The sequence below is a fragment of the Camponotus vicinus genome, unplaced genomic scaffold (assembly GCF_025532165.1).
Source record: "Camponotus vicinus isolate PSW18456_S1 unplaced genomic scaffold, iyCamVici1.0 SCAF_7, whole genome shotgun sequence".
NCBI lineage: Eukaryota > Metazoa > Arthropoda > Insecta > Hymenoptera > Formicidae > Camponotus > Camponotus vicinus.
The window spans coordinates 12,793,145-12,812,698 of NW_028141979.1; the positions used below are offsets into that span (position 1 = coordinate 12,793,145).

Consider the following 19,554-nt stretch of genomic DNA (forward strand, 5'->3'; position numbering starts at 1 on the left):
CCATCGATTAGTAACTTACAGAAAAAATTTCAGCCCTATACCTGCGGGAGCAGATTGGCCGTGCTTACCCGGCTACGGCCTTTGAGTAAAAGTTGAAAACTATGATCCATCGGGAAATTCATTTCACAATAAATTTCAATACATCAAAAGTCATCGAATTCTTACAAGGTAATAATAATATTTTTAGATGCTATATGAAAATAGATTTCGGAGATTTCAGGTAAACAGAGTGTCAAAGGAAATTCGCGAAAGAAAGAAATTTGGTAGAGGGGGTTGGTAGAGAGGGTCGAATTGGTAATTCGACTTGGTACTCAAGTCCCACATAACTCACCGAAGCGGCCGGTGAATATACATAAAAGACATTTTTCCCTCTCTCGCAAAAAAAAAAGTAATAATAACTGCGAGTGAGCGAGAAAAGATAGAGAGAGTGATAGTGTATGTGTTCGCATATGTGTGTGTGTGTGTGTGTGTGTGTATGTGTGTGTGTGTGTCTGTGCATATTATTGTGTATCAGCAATCAGCTGATCGCAGCAGGCCTTACGTAAGCACCTGCTTCTAACGGTGACCCGCGCCTCTTGTATTCGACTTGTAATAAGTTAACTATTTCTTCTCATAATTCAAAAGCTGAGCTTTGGATGAAATTTTGCAAAAGGAAAAATCGTCTTAGAATTGAGTCAAGAATATGTTAATTTTAAGAACAATAGGTTATTTTGAATCACTTTGTGTGTGTGTGTGTGTGTGTGTGTGTATGTATACACGCACACACACACACACATATATATGTACATATATATATGAGAATCATATTGATTTTTAAATGTTAAAAATGATTTTTATTTGAAAAATAATTATTTGATTAGGGGAAGTGATTTAAAATTTCTTACAAAAATATTGCAAAAATACGATTCGATCACTCCGCGCCGTCCTCGTTGGAATGGCCAACTGTCTAATAATCTAATCACACAGATCGCATACTTATTAAGAAGAAGAAAAACTCTCCCAAAGATTGTGAAAAACGTTATGAAACTGCATCCTTATAAAATCATTACACATCAATTATTAATCATGAAAGCGATTGAAAAACGAGTTCAATTTTGCAAAGTGATAACTGACATGTTTGAAAATGAGAAACAAATTATTTTTACAGATGAAGCTTATTTTTGGTTCAATGAGTATATTAACAAGCAAAAGTTACCGGTTTTGGGGAAAAGAAATCCGAATGTGTCAATTGCCGTCCCTCTCATCGAAGAATTGATAGCAATCAAAAATACACTCGAAACATTTTTTTATATACATTTAATAATGAATTTCAAAGTTTTCGAAAACAATTGCAATTCTGTATCGATTCCGATGGACACCATTTTAAAAACTTCTATCATTAGTTCATGTGTGCAAGCAAATTTTTATCCTCTTTTTATAATGTTATTTAAATTATTAAAATATTATATATTTTTTTCATACATATGATAATAAAATTGACAAGTTTCTTCTACAAAATGGCGTTTCAGTCATCTTGTTCGATCTACTTATTATGAAGTGATAATCATTTACTTTTAATTCCTAATGGTCACCCTGTATATGCATATAAACGTATACTACTACGTTTCTTGATATGAATTTACATATCAATAATTAATTTATATTTATAATAATTTATTTGATTTTTATTTTTATGTCTTCATTCTTATTTGATTTCTTTAAATGCATAGAATTATCTTATTTTATTTTTGTTTTTATTCAATTCTTTATAACCTGAAAAATATTGATGCTCAAACATTTCTTCATATTAAGAATTAATTTTAAATAAATCAAAGAGTTCGTAATAAAAAGAAACATTTGGAGATTTTAAAGTACATTGTAAATATTATTTAATAATTATATAATGAAATCAGCTATACATATGTAATAAAATGACTGATAAGAAACAATGAAAGTTTAGCATCGATTTTATCAATATAACCCAAAATATTTTGTGGTATCTGAGTATAATATCTTCCTCGAAACTAATATGATAAAAAAATGGTCTTCTGTATCAGATATTACAAAAACCATTTCGGAAGATGTGAAATGTTCACCGTTACATGGTTTTATATTTAGCAAGGTAAATCAATCATACATTTAATTTAAAATTTAAATGCTTATATACACGTTTTATATAAATTTTACATGAATATATTACACAGTTAAAAAATTACATTAATTATTATAAAGTATATATAAGTTATATACATTTTCTACATATATTTTTTATTGATATATATTTTATTTTCTCTCAACGTTTCGGTTTTCAAGCTATTCGCTATGGAAATACGAGATGCTCTGGAAACGACGGCGACAAAAGCTAAAATGTGCCATTACGAGAAATTTGATATCCATTTGACTGAATGCGAATTAGCAGGATCGCAGAATTTTTATTTTAATAAAATGAGAAATGCTGCAGAGCAAATGCCCATTACTGGTTTACTTCCGGTAAAATTATGTTTTAGAATTTATTATTCGATTTTTATAACATTTACGTAATATTTAATTTTATAGACAATTTGTTATAGACTCTCTCTTTATTATTTATTTACTCTCATATATTTATATATTTTATTATTATACACTTTTACTTTTATATATTTTACTATTATATTTATATTAAAAATTTTAATTATTAATAATTATAATTATTGATAATTATAATTTTGAATTATTATAACTTTTTTAAATAGCTAAATTAAAATTAAGATTGTTAAGCAGAGAACTAATTTACGATTTTCTTCAAAAAATGATATTTTAGAAATGTTTTAGTTTGTAAAATTATTTAATAAAATCATAAAAAAGAAAGTATCTATTTTTTAAAATTTTTTATTCTTTACAAAACATCAAAAAATAGAGAATATGACATACAACACACAGACACACACATATAAATATATATATATATATATATATATTTCGGTTAGCTCCTTATTGTTTATTTATATTATTTAAAGTTATTGAATAATATAAATAAACAATAAGGAGCTTTTTTTAAATAAATACTGGCATTGTTTAAAAAGTTTTTTCATAAATTATTTTCAGTATTCTCTTCATTATATATTGCCTAAATAAGAATGACATTTATATTTGGATTAATATGTTAAAAAAAAAAAAAAATATATATATATATATATATATATATTTTCTTTTTAACATATTAATCCAAATATAAATATGTCATTCTTATTTAGGCAATATATAATGAAGAGAATACTGAAAATAATTTATGAAAAAACTTTTTAAACAATGCCAGTATTTAAAAAAAGCTCCTTATTGTTTATTTATATTATTCAATAACTTTGCTAAATAATACAATAAATGCACATTTTCTTGTTTTAAAAAATTATTTTTTTTATTATGAAATCTTTTTCTTCAAATATTTTTTTTAAATTTTATTATTTTTTAGACTTTTAATTTTTTATTAATAAAATTATTTAAATTTTAAAAATAAAATTTAATATTATAATATTTGTTTATTTTTAATTCTTTCTTTCTAAAGAATATTCCAATAGTATAATATTAGCATATTATACTTTTAAGATAATAATTATTCTTATGAAAAAAAAGTTTTTATTATATGTTATGATTATTTGTTAAAATTTAAAATTTCTTAAAGTTTCTCATATAAACGATATCTTGACCATTAGTAAACATATTAATATGGCAGGAATGGGAAGAGAACATTCGTAAATTGACAAGTCGATTACAAACATATGGCAAATACAAAAATATCTGTGAAGGATTAATGCAAGAGGTGAAAGAACGATACTACAAGACGATTCGCGAAATAGAGATACGTCGAATAATAGTCATCGAATGCGAAGAGGCATGCAATGAGAACTTACTCAACATTTTGCCATACAAATATCCCGGCCGCACCGCATTTGCTGTGAAGTTTCATAAGAATCGTTGTATGTTCGCCAAACAATATTATTTGTCGCATCGACTTATCAGAAGCATTGTCGAGAAAGCACATCTTCTGCCGAAAATATTTTGCGAGCTTGCACACTATCGCAATTTTGATTTCTTCGATATTGACAAGTATATCATATTAATATCATATCATATTTATAAAACAAGATGCAAAATTATTATTATAATGAATATATAAAAATGTACAGGATCTTATTATAAGACAATCTCTCTTTATTTTTTAAACTAAGAGATATAGATCATTATATATATATGTATATGTATATATATATATATATATATATGTGTGTGTGTGTGTGTGTGTGTGTGTGTGTATTGTATATATATATGTGTATATATATATATATATATATGTGTGTGTGTATATATATATATATATATATATATATATATATATATATGTATATATATATATGTATATAATGATCTATCAAGTCTAGGAGTATATAAATATATACTCCTGGACAAAATTAACGCATAATTTTTTTTTACTTTTTCTTTAAAAGCTGATATTTAAATTTTAACGAAAAATTTTAAAGAAAAAGTGAAAAAAATTATGCGTTTATTTTGTCCAGGAGTATATACAAGGTTTACCAAAAGTGTGGAAACCCCTTAATATTTTGAAAAATAGGCATTTAAAAAAAAATGTTTCATACAAAAGTTATAGGGTCTTATGTGGCGCATTACACAGCAACACTATTATGACCTCGAATAGCGTTGTCAAGGTTATGTGAAGGTCACCTCCAACTTTTTAAATGGGACACCCTATATGCTTTTGCATATTCTTGTAGCTTATCTCGAGAGCTTTCCAAAACACTATAATTAAGTTAGTTTTCATTAAGTACTTTCCGAGTTATGAGGCTTGAAATCATTTCTTAATTTTACATAAACCGTAAAATATCTAGTAAAATATTCATTTTTCGATTATCTTACCTTAATATTTTTATGTACAAAATAATGAGAGGAATCAATTGGTGTAAAGAAAAAACATAGTTGTTTTAAAAAAAAAATATGTAATTGTTAATTGCAAATTACATATTTTTTCTTAAAAACAACTATGTTTTTTCTTTACACCAATTGATTCTTCTCATTATTTTGTACATAAAAGTATTAAGGTAAGATAATCGAAAAATGAATATTTTACTAGATATTTTATGGTTTATGTAAAATTAAGAAATGATTTCAAGCCTCATAACTCGGAAAGTACTTAATGAAAACTAACTTAATTATAGTGTTTTGGAAAGCTCTCGAGATAAGCTTCAAAAATATGCAAAAGCATATAGGGTGTCCCATTTAAAAAGTTGGAGGTGACCTTCACATAACCTTGACAACGCTATTCGAGGTCATAATAGTGTTGCTGTGTAATGCGCCACATAAAACCCTATAACTTTTGTATGAAACATTTTTTTTTAAATGCCTATTTTTCAAAATATTAAGAGGTTTCCACACTTTTGGTAAACCCTGTATATACTCCTGGTCAAAATTAACGCATAATTTTTTTCACTTTTTCTTTAAAATTTAAATATCAGCTTTTAAAGAAAAAGTAAAAAAAAAATTATGCGTATGTGTGTGTATATATATATATATATATATATATATATATATATATATGTATGTATATATATCTATATGTATATACACAGGGTGTTCGGAAATTCAACGACAAGCTTCCAGAGATTGTTGGGGGCATCAAAAGGATCATTTTTTGCAAATGAACCTAGGATCCGAAACGTGTCATTGCTACTGCGTACGGGATGTTCGGAAAAGTTCGGAATCTCGAAATATCTCAAGAGATATAAATTTTATAAAAAATTGTTTCAGATACAAGCTGTAGGGTGTAAAAAATCCATTTATTGATCTCATGAGTTTGACCTTGGATGCCAAGGACAGGTTACCTTGAATTTTTTAAATGAAATCCTCTATTTTTATCACATATCCCTTCTCGAGAGACTTTTTATCCATTTTAAGTAATCTGTTGCGTTGTCAATCTTGCTTTCATTGACTGCATCAACCATTCATTTTGCCTTCATTGATTAATCAGCCACCGATCTTACCTTCATTGGCTTAATCGATTTAAAAAATTCAAGGTCATTTTGACCCAAAATCTTTTTACACTGTACAACTTTTGTCTGAAGCAATTTTTTTATAAAACTTCGGTAATTGTGCATAAAAGGGACCTCTTCTCCGATTTGCTTTATTTTTAAATATGTTATAGGGGAGATCTTCCCGAGTAATTTCGTATATATATACAGGGTGTCCCGAAACTAACGCTTGATATTTTAAAGGCAGATTCTCTGGCCAATTTAAAAACAATTTTTCCTCAGCAAAAATGTCGAGGGAGATCATTATTTTTTGCATATTCCCAATTTTTGTCATCACGTATCTTTCTAAGCCTTAAATTAAAATTCTATTAAAGTAAACACTGCCTAAAATTAATTAAAGAATGTGACTTTATTAATATTTTATTCCCATAAGCCTTAGTTTGCGAAAACCCCTTTATTTTCAATCGTTTATAACTCGAAAACTATTAGTGCCGCGACATTTTCGCTGAGGAAAAATCGTTTTTAAATTGGCCAGACAATCTGCCTTTAAAATATCAAGCGTTAGTTTCGGGACACCTTGTATAAGGGTCGGACTCAAATAGTTTTGGAGATATAGGCTGAAAAAGGATAAAAATAATAAATTCAAAAATAATTTTAATAGAATATATGTATTTGTAAACTTTGCTTTGTCTCGCAAAGTACATGCAGGGACACCGCATGTTCCGCCCCCCCCCCCCTACGGAGGGGCACCACTTTCGGAAGATATAACCTAACCCAACCCGTGTCTGAAGTATGGAATATATCTGGCTTCGCATAGAAAGTTACAAACTTATATAAACCATATGAACCATGTAAAGTGAAATGTCATACATCAAGGTATTTCCTACACTTCAGACACAGGTTGGGTTAGGTTATATCTTCCGAAAGTGGAGCCCCGTAGGGGGGGCGGAACATGCGGTGTCCCCGCATGTAGTTTGCAAGAAAAAGCAAAGTTTACAAATACATATATTCTATTAAATATATTTCCTTAAACATATATGACATGGTAAAATTATAATTTCTACATTTATTTGCGACTTTCCACGCGAATTTTTGTATTTATTATTTTTATCCTTTTTCAGCCTATATCTCCAAAACTATTTGAGTCCGACCCTTATATATATATACGAAATTACTCGGGAAGATCTCCCCTATAACATATTTAAAATAAAGCGAATCGGAGATGAGGCCCGTTTTATGCACAATTACCAAAACTTATATTTTTTACAGTATTTCGAGGGCCTGACCTTTTTTGAACACCCCGTATGCCATAGCGATGTACTGATACGTTTCTGACCCCAGGTTCATTTGCAAAAATATATATATATATATATATATATATATATATATATATAATAAAATAATATATATAAGTATATATAATAATATATATAATAATATATATCATAAAAATATATATATATATCAAATTAAATAGCTCTGAATTGTAATATTGTAAATATAATTGATGTGTACAAAAATTATCTATGTTATGAAGAAAGGAACAACATATATCATGTTATTACTTGATCATAATATTAATACAGTGTATGAAGGAGTGTCGGGAGCAGTGTCGAAAAGTGAAGATGATATCGCAGAGTTGAATTTAAGGAGATATGTAAAATAATTATATTGAATCATACATCGTTATATTCACGAATCAAAATTGTTATTTTTATCTCAAAATGTATATTATTATAAAAAATTATGTATACTGTTACGCCCGCGGCGAGGACTTCGATTAATATCGAAGACGCGCGTGAAGGAAATCGGCCGCTCACGAGACGCGCGAAATAAATAGACACTTTCAGGGATAACAAGGAACTTTAATAGGAACGCACTGGAGCAACAGATTAATTATACAACGGAACGGTGACACAATTATCACTCGTAAGCGGGAACGCGTCCGTCTAGCTTGACAGCTGACTCCGGACTTTGTTTGACATCTGAATCCACAATATCCCAGAGACGATCTTCTCTTTTGCCGCAACGAGCGGACGTACGATGCGGCACCGGAACGCGAAGCAGGGACGTAACACTTCCCCCTCCGTTCCAAAAAAATTGTCGTCCCGACAATCGACTAATAATGGATTGACCGCTATCCAAATGTTGACTCCAGGGTGCCCCAACGACTTCCTGCTCTACCCTGAGCTGCTGCCACTGGTTACCGAGCGCCGCTGTACTTGGTCCCAATCAACTTCCTCAGGATACAGCCAAATCCCACCAGGGAACTAGACGGTCTCTTGCTCTACCCTGAGCTACTGCCACAAGTTACCGAGCGCCGTCAATTTTGCTCCCCAACAACTGCGCAATTCCAAAGATGCCGACGTCCTCATTCGAATAATCGTCTCTCCCCGGGATAGGGGGGGGGGGGTAATTGCCGTGGACCCATCGTCCACAGGGGACTCCCCAAATCCCTGCCTCGGCATTCGCCCTCCGGCCCGCGGGTAAACCACGGCTCAAAAAAACCGCGGGCGAAGCAGACTTCTGAGACAAAGAAGTACTTTTCATGGTCCGGATGTCCTCTTCCTTAAAGGCCATTCATGACACAAATATTTCTGAAAAAGAAAACAATCAAACGAACATCAAAATCACAAAAGAAAATTCTCGGATTCCAAGTTCCTAATTAAAAATCTTTCTTCTAAAATACGGAGCCAATCTATCTGCATGAACAACCTTATATCGATGTTTGTTAGATTTCTGTATCCTGAAAACAACATCACTAAGCTTCGTGATTACCCTATAAGGACCCTCCCAATCTTTCTGTAACTTAGGAGTCCTACCTTTAATTCTTCGTGGATTGAAAAACCAAACCTCCTGACCTTCCTTAAAATGCAACTGTCTAGCCTTTTCATCATAACGAGCCTTGGCTCGAAGGGAATGAACATTTAAACTTTGCCTTATTTTCATGGATTCCCTCTAATTTGTGTCTAAGTTCCTGTACAAAACTTCCAAAAGAATTAACTCTTTCGTTCCCTGGAGGAACACCTCTAATTAAATCTAAAGGCAACCTTAGATCCTTCCCGAAATATAATTCTGCAGGGGAATATCCTGTGGCCTCATGCCTCGAAGATCGATAAGCTAAAAGATACAAGGCGACCCATTTATCCCAATCTCTCTGATTCAAAGAAACAAACTTGGCCAAATATTCTAAGATTGTTCGATGATGTCTTTCAACCTGCCCATCCGATTGAGGATGTAAAGCAGTAGTTCTAGTTTTCTTGATCCCCAATAAGGATAAAGTCTCCCGGAAAAGTCCCGATTCAAAATTCCTCCCCTGATCGGTATGAACTTCCAAAGGAATTCCGAAACGAGAAACTATTTGCTCTACAAAAACTTCCGCTACAACTTTAGCTCTAATACTTTTGAGCGGCAGAGCTTCAACCCATTTAGAGAAACAATCTATAACTACCAATAAATACCGGTTTCCCTTTGAAGAACGGGGAAGAGGACCAAGAATATCCATCTGAATTCTCTCAAACGGAGCCCCCGAATTGAAGACTTGTAAAGAAGATTTTCCCTTTCCAGAAGGGCCTTTCTTAGCAATACATAGGTCACAAGAACGATACCAATCCTCAACATCCTTTTTATAGGTAGCCCAATAAAATCGTTTCCGAATTTTATCCAAAGTCTTATTTACACCAAAATGTCCACCATAAGCTACATCATGAGCCAATTCCAAAATCTGGGCTATACATTTCCTCGGAACAACAATCTGAAAAATAATCTTTAAATTCGGAGATTCCCATCTCTTAAAAAGAACCCCATCCTTAACAAATAAGGAATCCCAATAGGACCAATATATCCTCGCCGAATTTCCTAGAGCAAAAATCTCCTGTCGAAGAGGATGCCTAACTTCTTCCTTTGCTAGCAAGAAAAACGAAACAACCGAATCCTCTAATTGATGTTTCCTCCAATCCATGGGATTATCTTCTGAAAAAGTTATTCGTGCCAATAATTTTCCCCTAAATTCTATTTTGTTGCAATAATTGCATCGACTTTCCGCACAAGGTCGCCTCGATAATCCATCGGCATTCAAGTGTAAACGCCCTTTACGATGAATCACTTCAAATTCGTATTGTTGAAGTCTCTCCATCCAACGAGCTAATTGGCCCTCCAAATCTTTAAAAGATAAAAGCCAACGAAGAGAAATATGATCCGTGCGAATCAAAAATTTCCTTCCATACAAATAATGATGAAAAGATTTAACAGAGTCTACAATGGCCAAAAGTTCCCTACGCGTAACACAATAATTCTTCTCTGCCTTAGTCAAAATCCGACTGTAATAGGCAATCACTTTTTCAGAACCACCTCGAGTCTGCGACAAAACTGCTCCTATCCCATGATTCGAAGCGTCAGTATCTAAAATAAATTCTTTAAACTCGTTTGGGAAAGATAAAATTGTCGAAGAAACTAATCTTTCCTTTAATTCGTCAAAAGCCTCTTGACATTCCTGCGTCCAATTAAACTTAATTCGATCCCCAGTCAGATCAAATAAGGGTTTGGCTACTAATGAAAAATTTTTAACAAATTTCCTATGGGAATTATTTCCTGGGAACAAAATCTCAGAAAACTTCGAATTTGTTTTTTATTCTGAGGAACTGGCCAATTCTTTACCGCGCTAATTTTCTCCGGGTCCGTAGAGATTCCCTGCTCGGAAATGACATGACCCAAATAATTGACTTTTTTACTAAAAAGAGAACATTTTTTTGGATTTATTTTTAAGTTGGCAGAACGAAACTGAAGAAAGACTTTCCTTAAATTACTAATCATTTCTTCGAATGTTTTACTAAAAACAATTACATCGTCCAAATAAACGAAACAGATTTTAAATAAAACCTCACGAAGAACCTTTTTCATTAAACGCTCGAATGTAGCTGGTGCGTTGCACAGACCAAAAGGCATCATGGTGAACTGCCACAGTCCATTCCCAACAGAAAAAGCTGTCTTTCCCTTGTCTTCAGGACGAAGCTTCACTTGCCAGTACCCACTCTTCAGATCTAATGTAGAGAGCCAAGAGTTTCCCGAAAGCTGGTCAAGGATATCTTCTATTCTTAGCAAGGGATAAGAGTCCTTGATAGTAACTGCATTCAGCTTCTTATAATCAACACAAAATCTTAACGAACCATCCTTTTTCTTCACTAAAACCGCAGGAGACACCCAAGGGCTATTTGATTCCTCGATGATACCCTGACGCTTCATATCTTCTATAATCCCATTTACTTCCTTTCTAAGGTGAATTGGAATTCGACGAGGGGCTTGTTTAATAGGATCTGAATTATTTAAATTAATTGCATGTTCCAAAATTTTACAATTCCCAGAAGTAACATTATCGAAGAAAACATCCTGAAATTCCCATAAGAATTTTGCAAAAATATCCTTTTGCAGCGAATTCAAATTTTCTGAATTTAAAGCAAAAAGCTCTTCAAGAAAATCAGGCACTATTACAGAAGAAGTTACACGCGAACAAGAAAACGTTTCAGAATCTTGACTCCCGAAAATTGAATAAAAAATTCCCAACAAATTGTTTTTTTCAAGAAAATCTATTCCCAAAATACACTCATCCAAAATATCCGCCACTAGCATCGGAATTCTCATTTCAGAACATTTCCCTAAATTTACAGTCGCAACAACCTTAAATAAAATAGGAACTTCCTCCCCTGTTGGGTATATAAGACAACAATCCTTCACTAAGATTCTAGATTTAGATCTTTCTACCATATTGCTATTTAAAATGGAAACATCGGAACCCGCATCAATTTTAAAAACACAATTCTTACCATCTAATATCCCTTTAAAACAAAAAGGGGTCTCGGAAATAATCCTACTTAACCGAAAACTTTTTTTATAAATCGAATTAACTTTATTTATTTCCGGGGCGCAACCATTAATAGTCGAACTTGCCCCGAAGAGCTCGACTAACCCTTGTTTTCCTCGGAGAGAGTAGGACACTCCGATCGGAAATGTTCCGTGGAACCACAGTTCCAGCATTCCTTACGCTGAGTTCCGTTCTTTCGATAATTGCTATTCCTATTAAAATATTTCCCACTTTTACTCGAACACATCTTATTATCCTCATTGCTACCACCGTTATTTTTACTCTTGTTAATGTTTTTAAATTTATTTCCATTAAAATTGTTATTATTCTTTTTGTCATTAACGGAGAAATTACTAGAATTTCGATTTTCATATTTTCTTAGAAAACAACCCTCCTGAATGACCTTCACGGCCATTGCTCTCTCTACGGCAGATTTCAGAGAAGAAACGTTCTCCAACTGCAACGTTCTCTTCAAGAAACCGTCAGATAACGCGGTAACAAACTGCGCGCACGCGATCTTGTCCCTCACCTCATGAGAGCACTCCGGATACGCCAACCGCGACAATCTCTCTAAATCGGCAGCCAAAGAAGGCAAATCTTCCGACGATTTCTGCTTTCTATTTGTGAACTGAGTATAGTAGGTTTGCGCCAAATGCGCTTCTCCAAAACGGAGTTCTAACTTATTTCTCAACTCTACGAAAGAGAGATTTTCAATTTCTTGTACACCGTCCAAAACCGAACGCGCCTTTCCTCTTAAATTCGAAGCTAACGCTACCGTTTTTAATGAATCGTCCCACCCGTTAGCGCGCGCAATTAAATTGAATTGAACGAAGTATTCCCTTAACGGAACACTCCCGTCAAACACATCCGGTTTCATCTTATAACCGATCTCGTTTATTACTCCCCGGTCTCTATTTTCTACTACCATAGGAGATTCTCTTAATTGGAAATGACTTAGCTGGTTTAAATGCGGCTCCCGTTGCTCCGTCATCCGGCGAATCACGTCATCGCGTTGTTGTAGAAGCGCCTCAAAATCGCCCCTTTGCTGCCGTTGCTCTTGTCGCAATTGGTGAATCTCTTGCAACGCAGCCTGTAACGCCGTGGTTTCCGCCGCCCTGAGGGGCGTAGCGGCCCGCATCCTTTTCCGCGCGACCGTTGCCGCCGGAGGGTCCGCAACTTCCACATTCCCATTCCCTTCGCCAGAAGCCATCACTATTCACAAGATTCACTAGGTTCCACTCCCGAATTCATCCGTCTATCCCGGACGAGCCCCCAAAATGTTACGCCCGCGGCGAGGACTTCGATTAATATCGAAGACGCGCGTAAAGGAAATCGGCCGCTCACGAGACGCACGAAATAAATAGACACTTTCAGGGATAACAAGGAACTTTAATAGGAACGCACTCGAGCAACAGATTAATTATACAACGGAACGGTGACACAATTATCGCTCGTAAGCGGGAACGCGTCCGTCTAGCTTGACAGCTGACTCCGGACTTTGTTTGACATCTGAATCCACAATATCCCAGAGACGATCTTCTTTTTTGCCGCAACGAGCGGACGTACGACGCGGCATCGGAACACGAAGCAGGGACGTAACAATACTATTCTGTTTCTTAATGCAGATAAATTTTGTAAGCGATTACTATACTCACAGCAGAATTTAGTTTCAGCTATTTAACTTAATGTATACAAGATGCCTCATAAAGATTGTGCCAACGCTCGTGAGCAGGTAGAAAATAAACTGAACAGGAAGATCTTTTATAATTTTCTAATTTTCGTAATAATTATTGGAATATTAATTCAAAAAAATTGACAAATGAGCGCATGTTTCGCGTGACAAGACGTACGCATTAGGCATGTCGACGTCACACAACAACGAAAAGACGAGATTCGGAGAACGCATGGCCGAACTTTTCGTTATTACTTGCTTTTGGCAAAGTACGCTTAGAGCGTATAGCTTATAGTTTAGCGCAAAACACGCGCTTATTCGCCAATCCTTCATAACTAATATTTCAATAATTGCAAAAATTGTAAAATGATAAAAAACTTTTGTGTTCAGTTTACTGTGCTCTACCCGCTCATGAGCTTCGGAAAATTTTTTTATGAGAAACCATGTACATATATGTTAAAATTCGAAATTTGTCAGAACCCGAATTTATTGAGAAATTTTAATTTTAACTAAGCCTTCTCGGCAATTCGCGTTCTAAGTAAAATAATTTAATTAAAACTAAATAATATAAACTAAATACTTACTAAAATTGACCAATTACTTCGGTAAATTCGCGACTAACGTCTTTCAGTTAGAATCAAAAGTCGAAGTCCCTCAATTAACAATACTAAAAATACTATTAAATAAGTAATAATTAAAATACTTATAATATTTATAAAATAATTGTATCGAAATTATTGCTGATGTTCATCAGATGATATTGTTTTTTAACTTAATCCTTGAAACAAACATTTTTATATTATGTATTATATTATATTATATGTATTGTTGCGTCCGCGGAACGATTTATACCGAAACGCGCGACACAACGATCGGCACTCGCGCACTCGTAAATAATAACACGGTTCTCTGTAACACCGAAACTTTAATGGGCAACACAGAAACACAAGCAATAACTCGGAAAGATAACATAACGGCTCGTAAATAGAAACACGTCCACTCAGCTTGACAGCTGGCTCCAGACTCGACTGTCATACGTCTTGTCAACATTCTTCTTGGCAACGCGCTCGAAGACGATCTTCTGCCGAACGTCACGGGTGAAATAATCCGCAGGGAAGGAACACGGGGACGCAGCACTGCCCCCCGTCTTCTAAGATTGTCGTCCCGACAATCCCAAAATGTCATTGCAGGATCTCGAGTCTTCTTGTTCTAATTCGGCTCTTGCCAAAAGTACCGAACGACTCTGTAGAACCATGGCCAGTATGTCGATTTCCAGAGAATCAGCCGTGCCTTCCTGCCCTAGCCTGAGCTGCTGCTGCAGGGTACCGAGCGACACGCTCTAATCTCCGTCGACGTTTCAAATTTACAACTTCCAATTCCCTCGGCTGGTGTCCCGTATTCTTCGGATATGAGGGGGGTAGTCCGTGGACCCATCGTCCAACAAGGACTCCTCAAATCCCCGCCTCGGCATTTGCCCTTCGTCCCGCGGGAAAACCACGGCTCAAAAACCGCGGACGAGGCAGTCTTCAATTGAAGATCTTTTCCTTTAAGGTTTGACCAGATCACTCCGACGCGTCTTCATAATTTCTTCTCTTAAAATAAAAACAATATAACGAGTAACAAGCACTAACTTTTTTCATCCATATCTTTCTTTTCGGACCTCGGATGTAGAACCATTCCCTAATCAAAATAATTTGGGAGTCACTCCCAAAATTCTTCGAGGAATGCTCAACCATTACAATACTTCAAATGCGAAAATACGAATACTCCCTTTCAAAGAAATAATAAGAATCAAAACAACCATTATTTAAGCAAACATTGGAAAGCACAACAAATATCATCTCAGAATTCTAAAGAAGAATTACCTCTATGCGAGATACATCCGAGCCCGTCTTAATTTTACACACACCAGTTTTATTTTAAAAATAAATTCTTTTAACATTTTAACATTCTTTTACAAACTTCGCGAATCTGACCGCGTGCGATCTAGCCACTCCTATAAAACTACAATTATTATTTTTTTTTTAATATTGGAGCGACTTAGCTGTTTATTCGAGATTCTTTCGCTCGTTTCTAACAGTCGTCCGCTGCGCAATCTTTGAATCGGGCATAGTCGCCCGGAGCGTGTTTGACTCTGCTGATAGTCCGGGAGTCGCAGTTCGCATCCTCTTCCTGATTGAGATGCCCGTCGCCAAATCTTGCAATTCTGTCGTCGCCATTTTCCACACGAAATAAATTTTCGTCTCAGCTCAAAGCGTCAACAAGATCACAGTCCGATCCCGGACGAGCCCCCAAAATGTTGCGTCCACGGAACGATTTATATCGAAACGCGCGACACAACGATCGGCACTCGCGTACACGCTCGCGCACACGCTCGCGCACACGCTTGCGCACTCGTAAATAATAACACGGTTCTCTGTAACACTGAAACTTTAATGGGCAACACAGAAACACAAGCAATAACTACGAAAGATAACACAACGGCTCGTAAATAGAAACACGTCCGCTCAGCTTGACAGCTGGCTCCAGACTCGACTGTCATACGTCTTGTCAACATTCTTCTTGGCAACGCGCTCAAAGACGATCTTCTGCCGAACGTCACGGGTGATCAAATAATCCGCAGGGAACGAACACGGGGACGCAACAGTATTATAATTATATGAGAGAGAAGGCAAACATTTCAAATAATAATTGTTAATGAAATTAATATTTCTTTATATCAGTAGTTATACGGTGGATTGGGTAAATATTTACCTTTACACATCCAGCCCCAAATGACTTGACCTTGACATACATTGTCAAAGACAATGCCCTGAGTAGGTCCATCCAAAAGGTTTTAGACGTCGCTCGGTATTTATTAAAAAGTTATAAACAAAAAAGTTTCGAATTTCACGTAATCTTTAAACATCTTGTGCACTTAATGGAATGTTTTTTTTACATATACGCGTTATTTAATTATTTATTTTTTATTATTAATAAGAAATATTTAATAAATTATTCAAAGGTGATATGGAGTGGATCTCGTTTTGTGTGGAAAGTTGCAAACCTATGTGGAAGCGTACAATAATAGACCTCGCTTTGCACTGACTCAGAGTGGTGTAGGGTGGACCTCGTTTCACGTGGAAAGTTGCAAACTTATATGAAATAAAATCTATGTGGAACTGTACAATAGGGATCTATTATTGTATGAGTTCACATAAGTGCAACTTTCCACGTGAAACGAGATCCACCCCACACCTCTGATTGTGAGTCAGTGTGAAGTCTATTATTGTACGCTTTCACATAAGTTTGCAACTTTCCACGTGAAGCGAGGTCCATCCCACACCACCTCTAAGTCAGTGCGAAGCGAGGTCTATTATTGTACGCTTCTACATAGGTTTGCAACTTTCCACACAAAACGAGATCCTCAATCATAATCGATATAAATGTAAAGGTCAAAGAAATTGAGATATTCTTCAATACGTTTATTCCTTTACAACTTTCAATACGAAAGGTCTATTATTGTACATGGTGTCCAAAAATTCTGTGAACTTTATAAAACTTCTTTTATTTATAACTTTTTAATAAACAACGAGCGACGCCTAAAACCTTTCGGATATTACTCAGAGCAGTGACCTTGACAATATATGTCAAGGTCAAGTCATTTGGGGTTGGATGTGTAAAGGTAAATATTTACCGTGGATTGTTTATGTATATAATGCTTTATTAAAATTAGATATTATAAAAAATTAGATAAAATTAGATGAAAATAGTTTTATTTTGTTTAAAAATTATTATTTTTACAAAGCATGTCGTTATAGCATTTAAAGTTGTAAGTTGAGAACTATAGCTAAAAAACTTTTTCGTTCCATCTATTTTAAAAACATCAAATCTTTGAACTCTTCGATATTGCAAAAACATCTTTTTTATTGCTGTGTAATCCTCTTCTATGAGAATATTCTGCGAATATACTCATCGGGATCAAGGCTCGTAGAAGGACCGTAAAGAGAGAACACGAGTCTTTTTGATGCTGAAGTTGCTCTAGTTATTTGTAATGTAATTGTTAGTGATATTACGTGTACAATATATATGAGTCTATATATGAGCGCGTGAATATAAAGGTGAGTGCGTGCTTGTGTGTGTGTGTGTGTGTGCGCGCGTGCGTGTGCGTGTTAAAGAAAAAATGCATTAAATATAATTAAATGCGTATGCTAATAGTATGGCGTAGATTGTACGGGCGGCATAAGTTGACACGATAATTAATCGTGTTCGTTTTATGAACATAATCAATCAATATAGTTAATATCGTATTATCAGTATTGGCATCGGATCGAATTTGTCGCATGAGCAGGGAACGCGGTCTCAATAACGTATTTAATATAGGCAAAAGGTGTGCGATTGGTCTCCCGTAAAAATTTTCTAAAAATTTTACTTGAGAAAATTTTTTACGGTCGATCAATGGCATACGTTTTTGCTTATATACAGTGTGTTTCATTTAACTCTTACACCTCAAATAATTCTGTTATTTTTACGTATACAAAAAATGGTAAAGAAAGAAGTTGTATGAATGAAAGGGGGACATAAGATGGTGACAATTATTTGACCTTGAATAGTCTTGCGAAGGTCACGTGAAGATCACCTTCAAATTCTTAAATCAAGGAACACTGCTGAACAAGATCCTTCTAGTATATACTAAAATCCCCACTGTACCAAATAGCAGTGGCGGATGGACCCTAAGATAGGGCCGAGGCAGGACTCCAGAGAAAGATAGGGATGTATGTGGGAGGAGGTCGGACGTGTCTTTACGCCCATTTGTCCAACGAGCGACAGAATCCATCTGTGGCAACGGCATTGACGCATATCTTGTGGAGAGAGCATTCACACATTTTTCAGCCTAACGAATAATTGCTAGAAAACAATATTCGCAGACTAGAAAAATATGTGAGGCGCAAGTGGCTGGATCGGGAATCGAACCCGAGTCTTTCGCTTTCCGGGCAACTGCTCTAGACCACTGAGCTATCCAGACCTCACACCTAGTACTGCTTTTTAACACAGTGATATGCGACTCCAGAGCGATGTTGGTATCTCACTCGATGGATGCAATGCCGATTGCCACGGAGAATCCCTGAAAGGTCGCTTGCTGACCAAATAAGTGCCGGTGGAGGTATTCGCGTGCATGCTGGCTTCCGACTGGCCTTCCGTATGAAACGGCATCGACGAGCACAACGCCGTAGAGTGACCACATCCCCCAAGATCCCTCTAGTATATACTAAAATCTCCACTGTACCAAATAGCAGTGGCGGATGGACCCTAAGATAGGGCCGGAGCAGGCCTCCTTTCTTTCTTTCTAAAGCTAAATTAATCCTATTCACTATTCTATAGATTTGATGTTGGAGAATATGATTGTTAACTAGAGGTTTGATCCTTTTCAGTAGCAATTTTTCAAACATTTTTTAAATTTGAGGTAGAAGGTTAATTGGTCTATATGATGTTACCTTGTTTGGGTTCTTTGCAAGCTTTGGTATCATGATGATTTGCGCAATTTTCCATTGCGCTGGGAAGCGTCCAGTTCTGAGGATTGCATTAAATATAGCGGTAATTAACATTATTCCTTTCTTAAAAAGTTGTTTAAGTATTTGTGCTGTTATGTTATCATAACCCGGGCATTTTTTATTTTTTAAGCTCATAACAGATTCAAGAACCTCTTTGCGAAAAATACTATTTGTAGGTAAGGACATTTGTAGCGGTGATTCGAGGTATTCTATTATTTCATCGTCATCGTTTACTTCATGCGCAAGAAAAGGTTCAAAACTCCTTCCAAATGTGTAGCAAAGTAATTTGCCTTTTTCTGGCTACTTATTGCCCATTGATTGTTATCCATTTTAATGGGATTGTGTAGAATAGGTCTTTCTAATTTTCCATAAGGAATAATTTGCGTCAGCAGTATAAGTTAATGAACGAGGTTTTTCTTGTAAGGATTTTTCTTTTATAGTTCTTACGAGTTGTTTTAGTTTTTGAGTACATTTATTAAAGTTCTTTTTATCTTC

At 35.0% G+C, this 19,554-nt stretch overlaps 1 protein-coding gene across 7 annotated transcripts in view; it reads left to right on the forward strand.

Moving 5' to 3' along the window:
• The first annotated feature begins 1,948 nt into the window (after positions 1-1,948).
• Positions 1,949-19,554, forward strand: part of Dhc62b (Dynein heavy chain at 62B) — an 835,389-nt gene continuing 817,783 nt past the window's right edge. For all 7 annotated transcript variants that reach the window (XM_083104284.1, XM_083104287.1, XM_083104288.1 and 4 more), the window contains exons 1-3: positions 1,949-2,101; positions 2,293-2,469; positions 3,692-4,065. In XM_083104284.1, the coding sequence (XP_082960410.1) occupies positions 2,009-2,101; positions 2,293-2,469; positions 3,692-4,065 (644 nt within the window). In that variant the 5' untranslated portion in view covers positions 1,949-2,008. The remainder of the gene's footprint in view (positions 2,102-2,292; positions 2,470-3,691; positions 4,066-19,554) is intronic.